This window comes from Pithys albifrons, chromosome 3 (assembly GCF_047495875.1).
Source record: "Pithys albifrons albifrons isolate INPA30051 chromosome 3, PitAlb_v1, whole genome shotgun sequence".
NCBI classification, from domain to species: Eukaryota; Metazoa; Chordata; class Aves; order Passeriformes; family Thamnophilidae; genus Pithys; species Pithys albifrons.
The window spans coordinates 55,142,622-55,149,406 of NC_092460.1; the positions used below are offsets into that span (position 1 = coordinate 55,142,622).

The 6,785-nt window shown below is 45.2% G+C and overlaps 1 protein-coding gene across 1 annotated transcript; it reads right to left on the reverse strand.

The window, feature by feature from the left end:
- Positions 1 to 2,882: 2,882 nt before the first annotated feature.
- SNRPF (small nuclear ribonucleoprotein polypeptide F) lies at positions 2,883 to 4,395 on the reverse strand. The gene is made up of 4 exons (XM_071549933.1): positions 4,264 to 4,395; positions 3,998 to 4,123; positions 3,564 to 3,628; positions 2,883 to 2,986 (listed from the first exon to the last, which is right to left on the reverse strand). Exons 1-4 carry the CDS (start codon positions 4,264 to 4,266, stop codon positions 2,920 to 2,922), a joined length of 261 nt encoding a protein of 86 aa, XP_071406034.1. The 5' UTR covers positions 4,267 to 4,395; the 3' UTR covers positions 2,883 to 2,919.
- Positions 4,396 to 6,785: the final 2,390 nt, after the last annotated feature.

The window sequence follows — 6,785 nt, forward strand, 5'->3', positions numbered from 1 at the left end:
AAGAGGATTGATTTTAAATGCTTGTAATACATCTATATGCATATACATACTCCTGTACAGAAGAAACAGATGGATATGTTGGCTCTTTGAACAAACCTTTCTGGTGAAGCCTTGTTTGCAAATAAAGTAAGATATGCAACTAAAGCACAGTAATTTGTATTTAATATCAAACCTGAAAAGTGAATAATACTACAATAATGTTGGGTGTTATCTTGTGATGCTTCTCCACTGGCTCAATACTGAACCACCACATAACCTTTGTCTTCCCCCTAAACTCCCAGTGAGCATGCAGAAGATTGCCAGGAGAGCTAGTAGAAGGTGCTTTACTGCTTCCAGAAGTTCAAGCTGCATTTGGCTTTCCCCAGCAGTTTTGTAACATGTTTGAAAGCAGAAATTAAAGAGCCTTACAAGAACATGACAGCAAGAAGGACACTCCATTGTGAGGGGTGCTAAGCAGCAGTGGTGGGGTGAGGGCTGGTGCATCAGGAATGAAACATAGCCTGCTGTGGTGGAGCCTGGGATTCACTGGATCAGTTCCTGACAATAGAAGCAGGGGGAAGACAATTCAGCTGGAGTAGAAGCATGCACTCACCACCTGCACGCGGCTCACTTCTCTGTGTGTGGTGACATGGCAGGTAAATGAACAAGTCTAGAATGAAGGACTTCACTGCAGCACTGTCTCATGGCAGTCTGAATACCACAAAGTCATGTTCCCTGTATTTACAAATAAGTTAGGGTAGATATGTAATGAGCTGCTCTTTCGGCCTTTGAGGACTGTCAGTGAACATTAAATTCCCACCTGCATTTGTACATTCCCATGTTTAATTGCATGCCAGGCCATGCAGAGCTTCTGTGATTAAGGGCTGCAAGTCAGACAGAAACTCATGTGAATGCTTCTTAAATTGATGTTTCTCACATCTACATATTTTTTGCTTGTTGTCTCTTTCAGCAATTCCGGAGAGAATTTCAAAGCACGAAGGTGACATCTGCAGCTCAGTTTCCAGTGATCCAGTCTCAGACTCCAGTTACTCATAACATTACTTTTCGTAAAAGGGGAAAAAAGATCGATTCTGTGTAAAGCTTTACACATGCTTGTCTTACACTTTTAAAGATAAAATTTGGTTTTGTGCACTAGGCTTTTCCAAGAACCAAGGGCAGATCCTAGTTTAAATCCTTGGAATACATGAAGATTTTATGCTTAGTAAGATAGGATTCTATTTAAGACTTGTATTCTGCTTGCAAAAAACTTAAAGCTGTGCTTGTGTACTTTATATATGCACTGGATCTTTTCTGGTGAAGATTTTCCTCTGCAATAGATGAGCCTATGAAGAAAAAGGTCAATCCACTGCAATCAGTGGTTTCTGACATGCTGTGCCTGATCTATTTTTAAGAATACTGCTCATAGAGGTTAGTGCAGGAGCAGTTCCTAGGTTGCATCCTCAGGAAATTCTAGTTTCATTAAAAAATTACAGATTCTAAATACTGGGCTGTATATTTTTTAATGTGGGCAAGGATGTAAAGAGGGGCCTGTAGGGTGCTAGAAAAACCCTGCCTAAATTTCTTAAACTTACAGCTTTTAAATCACCTTTATGTTACAGTGAAAGTGCTTTTTGAAAATCATTTTTAAATGTGGCATTTTCAATATTGTCTGATAATAATGACAGGGAAAAAAGAGTGGAAGTAGAGATAAAAAAGTTGAATATCAGGTTACTGATTTAAGAGATTTCATCTCTTCTTGCTGGTGTTTTATGTGAGTATGATGCACTTATTCCTGCAGAACACCTTTTCAAACACATTATCAGAGTTACATTAGAATGTTTATTCTTGTAAACATGTAATTAAATAAAAAGGCCCAATGATATGTCTCAGACCAAAAATATTGGCTAAATCTTCCTTAAATTTGTATGTTAGTTTTTTTCATCTGCTAAATAGTCCTTCACAATACACACAGCATGATGAAATGTCCTGAAAGGAGACACTGTGCACGGCTGATTAGATACTAAGCAACAGTGAGTCTTTCCTCCTCCAATACTGATACCACTGTAAATACTGATGGCAGCACAGAAGAGCACTATTCCGCATCACGCAGTCCTCAACAGGATGTGCTGCATCACAGACCACACAAGACACCTTTCTGCCTCTCATTCCTGCCACCAAACGTATTCTAAGAATACATCTAATTGTTGCTCACTCCCAGTTTAAAAGTACTTCTTTATCCTTGAGAGAGTACTGATTTTAGCCTAAGTAGCTCTTTTCCCTTTCCCAATGGGATTGTAGGGTACTTCAGCAGAGCTGGGAAGTAATCCTTCAAGCTGCCGAAAACAAGGGCCTGGTTTAAGTAATGAAAGACCTTCACAAGTGCACACAAAATGATTTTCCACTCTTTATGGCAACTTACAGATGTAAACATTAAAGGAACTCGTGCATAGCTACAGATGTGACTTTCAACATGAGAAACAAATAGGGCAGTATTTCTCTTCAAGATCTACCCCTACAGGCTGGTGTTTTTCCCCCCAGTTCACATAAGCAGTATTATATACTGACGCAGCCCAATGCATCCAGCACTGTTCAGCTGTTCCAAAATGCTTTATAAACAGGTTTACAGATGAAGTATATTTAAATAGTCACTACATACATACTGTAAAATATAGAGCTGCCATTTTCCCTGTGCTTCAGATAGGAAGATAACTAGTATTTTTTAAAATATTTACTTTTCATTTCAGTATTTTTAGCTTTTTGAAATAATTACCTGTTGTTCCTCCAGCATTAGTTTTTTGGAGACCAATAAAAGACTAAAGACCTTCTACAGGGATAATTTCCTCTGTACTAAAACACAATGGGAGAAAAGTAAGCACCTTGATACAAAAGTATGAAAAACAGAATTAAAAAAAAAAGTTTATTTCCAGAAATACAAAACATCTATTCTCTCATTTCCCCATCTTCTTCCTCTTCTTCCACACCTCTGATGTACAAAACATTATTGCACCTGTAAAAACAACAAAAGTTCTGTTAGTTGTAAATGTTGTAATTTTCCCCACAATAAGATGCTTTAAGCATTTCCCTGCTTATGTGTAGCCTGGCAACAGCCAAATTCTGCATAACAAATTGCTGCTGTTGACCTTGTACAGCTTTTCCACAAAGTTCGCAACTGTGCACCTTCATAAAAGCAGTAACTGGTTGACAATGCTGTACAAAAAAATTACTGCTTTTGGGTTAGCAGTTATGGCCCAGTTTAACTTCCAAGAATGTAAAATGTTTTCAGTTGCAATGCAGTAGTACAGAGTGCCAAAGGATTAAAAGATACACAATAATGTGCAAAATTAAAGCATTTAGCGACCAAGAAAGGGATAGGAAATACTTTTTAAAATATATTACAAAATTCCATTTTCCTCCCCTGAGAAGGGATCTCAGCATATAAAACACATTCACAGCCTTTCTGTAAGAGCTACACTTAGTCTTTTATTTAGATAAGAAATACAAAATTCACCTGTACAAGTTTTAAAGCAAGTGGTAAGAAGATTTAGAAAGAGCCTGCCTCCACCATAAATAAATATCCCAATTACCTTATCAAAACTTCACCCAGGTGTCCAGACAATGCGCCGTCTATGTACTCCTCTGTGTTTGCAAGCTTGATAGAGAAACGACGGACAGTCAGAAGCAGTGTAAAAGCAGCAGCTTCCCAAAGCACACGGCGGTGCCGCCGCAGCCCCGCGCTCAGCCAAGCGGTCCCGCACCCCGCCCCGCCGGGGCCCGGCCGCTCCCGCACCACAGCGGCCGCAACACCACGGCGTTCCCCCGCCCTGCCGCGGCCGGGGGCGCCTCGCACTGGACCAGGCTCCTCGGAGCACCGTCCAGCCTTGTCTCGAGCACTTCCAGGGATGGGGCATCCACAGCTCCTCCGGGCAAGCTGCTCTGGCTGGCCCCGCTCCACCGCCCCAGGGCCGAGGCCGGCGCCGCCCCCGGCCCAGGCATCTCGCCGGGGCCCTGGGGCCCTCACCTGCATGTTCATGTAGCCGTCCACAGACACGAGGTAGCCCTTGTACTCCATGCCCCACTTCAGCTTCACCATCACCGGCTTCCCCGTCAGCCCGTTCAGGAACGGCTTGGGGTTGAGGGGCAAGCTCTGCAGGGAGAGCACACGGTCAGCGCCGCCCGTCTCCGGCTCCCGCCCCTCGCCCCGCCCCGGCCCTCGCCTGGGCCCGGTAACGGCCCGCGCCCGCTCCCCGCTCCCGCCACCCTCCCGCGCGGCCCCGCTCCCCTCACCATGGTGGGAGAAGCGCAGGCCCACGCGGGAACCGCTCGTGCGCGGTTAGGGAGAACGGGAGCGGATGGGAAACGGCTCCGCTGCGGCTTCCAGTTCCGGGGCGCCGCTGCAACCTCCGGCCTCCCACCCGCCCCGCGCGCCGGGGGAAGGCGGAGTTGCCCATTAGCTCTGCGCTGCCGCGGCCTCTCTCATTGAACGGGCTGGCCGCCCTCCCCCTGCCCCAACCAATCGCCGCTGCCGGGAGGTGCGCCCGCGCGGGCAGCGCGGCTGTTTGTCTGTCCGTGCGTGTCCGTGTGTCCGTGTGTCACGGTCTGTGTGTCCGTGTCCGTGTCCGTGTGTCCCTATCCGTATGTCCGTATATCCCTGTATCCGTGTGTCCGTGTATCCGTGTCTATATGTCCGTGTCTGTGTGTCCGTGTGTCCGTGTGTCCGTGTCCATGTTTCCGTGTATGCGTGTCTGTGTCCGTGTCTCCTTGTCTATATGTCCGTGTGTCCGTCTCGTTCCCGGCGGGGCAGCGCTGCCGCAGCCCCGCGACGTTTGCGTGTTCGGCCCTTCGCTCCTCTGCGGGGCGCTCCCCACGAGGTGGCAGCGCCCGGTCTGTGCCAAGGCGGTGGCGCAGGACGGGAGGGCTCTCACAGACGCTCCTGGTGTTTCCTGCGAGCCCCGCGGGCCCTGGAAGCTTCCTGGAAACCGTCCGTGTATGAGAATGAATCTGCGGACCAGCACGTGTTCGTGACTCCCCACGCATGAATAGAAAACCTCAGTCTGTACGATGCAGAAGTGCGAGTTCTCCAACAGTGTCATCTCATGCCCAGGCAAAGAATTTGCCAGAGCTGTTCTTGGCTGTGGAGATCATCAACCTGTTCACACCCGTTCAACACCAGTCCTGCACGACCAGTAATTTGTGACTCTTGACCTTTGACAGGCAAATATGTTGAAGCAATGTCTGTGCCTTTTACTGGTTTGTCCCATCCGCACTAATGTTTTCTACTACTCTTAGGCCTAAATTCATCAAATGCTGCAATGTGTGTTCCTGCATACAGCGTGTTCCCTTAGTCCTTAATGTATTTGGTGCTGAATGTGGAAAACACACAGAGGAATTAATCTTTCTGTAACAAAACTACTACTTTTTTTCTGTGCTTTACCTTCCAAAGGTCAGTCTAGTGCCCTAGTGTTGAAACCAAAGCCCTGATTCCCTACTTAAAATCTTTAAAGCTGTTGACTCAACTGCTTGTCTTCTCCAGGTCCAAACTGTCCTCAAGTACAGCGGTGCCATGCATGCCATGGATGGCTAAAGTGAAACAGCTGGAATTGCAGTTCCTAGCATGTATCAAAAGTTAACTAGCTTGTATCAAAAGTGCACTCAGAATCACAGAAGGGTTGGGAGGGATCTCTGGAGATCATACAGTCCAACCCCCCTGCCAAGGCAGGGTCACCTGGAGCAGGTGACACAGGAATGTGTCCAGGTGGGTTTGGAATACCCAGAGGGGGAAACTCCACAACCTCCCTAGGCAGCTGTGCCAGTGCTCTGCCACCCTCAAAGTAAAGTTGTTCTTCATCATGTTGAAGTAAAATTTCTTGTGAAAGTATTCAGATACACATTTCCATGATCACTAGGAATGAGTGTGATTTTCTTTCAGGGTGTAGTGGGTAAGCAACAGAAATAACATCAAAATTATGCTAATTGGCTTTCTGGTAGCAGGACTCATTACGGACCATATGAAAGAGTAACTTAAGTTACAAGATTAAGAAAGTCTGTGTTGAGACTATGTAGGAAAAGTATGAAAACAATGGGAAATGGTATATATAGCACATTTTTTCATGCTATTTGGATTATAGAATAGCTGTTTTCACGTGATAATGTGCATAATATGGCAGAATGCCATGAGCTTAGAGGGAGTGTCTTGAATAAAATCACACACTGGGGGCAACTTTTGCACTGTTCTCACAATTGCCAAGGATAAATGTGTATCTGTGAATGGCATTATAAAAGGTTCGGTATGTTATCTGTAAACAGCACCTTTTATTTTTACTTATGGAACCAATTTTGACTACATTGTCTCCTACTCATGTTGGGAAAACTTATTGTGTACCAAGAAATAAAGAAGCAATTATATTCAGCTTTTAATACACTGTTCCTCTGACAGGTGAGTAAATATTCCAGCCCTGTAGCTATAAAAACAAGAATTTCCCAGGGTCATAAATATCAGTGTAGAAGTCAGAGAACAAGACTGCTTGACTGCTAGTTTCATAATTGGTACATGAATTCACGTGTCAGTAACTCATCAGCTGCAGACTGGGTCTGCAGCAATTTTGGGTGGTGGTAGGATAGAAAGGAGTACTGAAATCACAGAATGCATGACTACATCTGATGTAGTTAACCAAATAACTCGGTTAATCAGGAAACAAAATAGCTGTTGTTTTTCTTTTCCCCTTCTGAGGAATTTGCTGTTTACCTTGTTGACTGAATCATTCTGACTCAGAGACAGCTTTCTTATGCTGGCTGTCTCCTGACCTTCA

What these genes read in the sequence shown, in the direction of transcription:
- SNRPF (XM_071549933.1), bottom strand. An exon ending in ACGGCTACATGAACATGCAG is followed by an intron (nt 3,629 to 3,997) that starts GTGAGGGCCCCA and finishes TTCTCTATCAAG; the next exon opens with CTTGCAAACACAGAGGAGTA. An exon ending in CTGGGTGAAGTTTTGATAAG is followed by an intron (nt 2,987 to 3,563) that starts GTAATTGGGATA and finishes TTGTTTTTACAG; the next exon opens with GTGCAATAATGTTTTGTACA.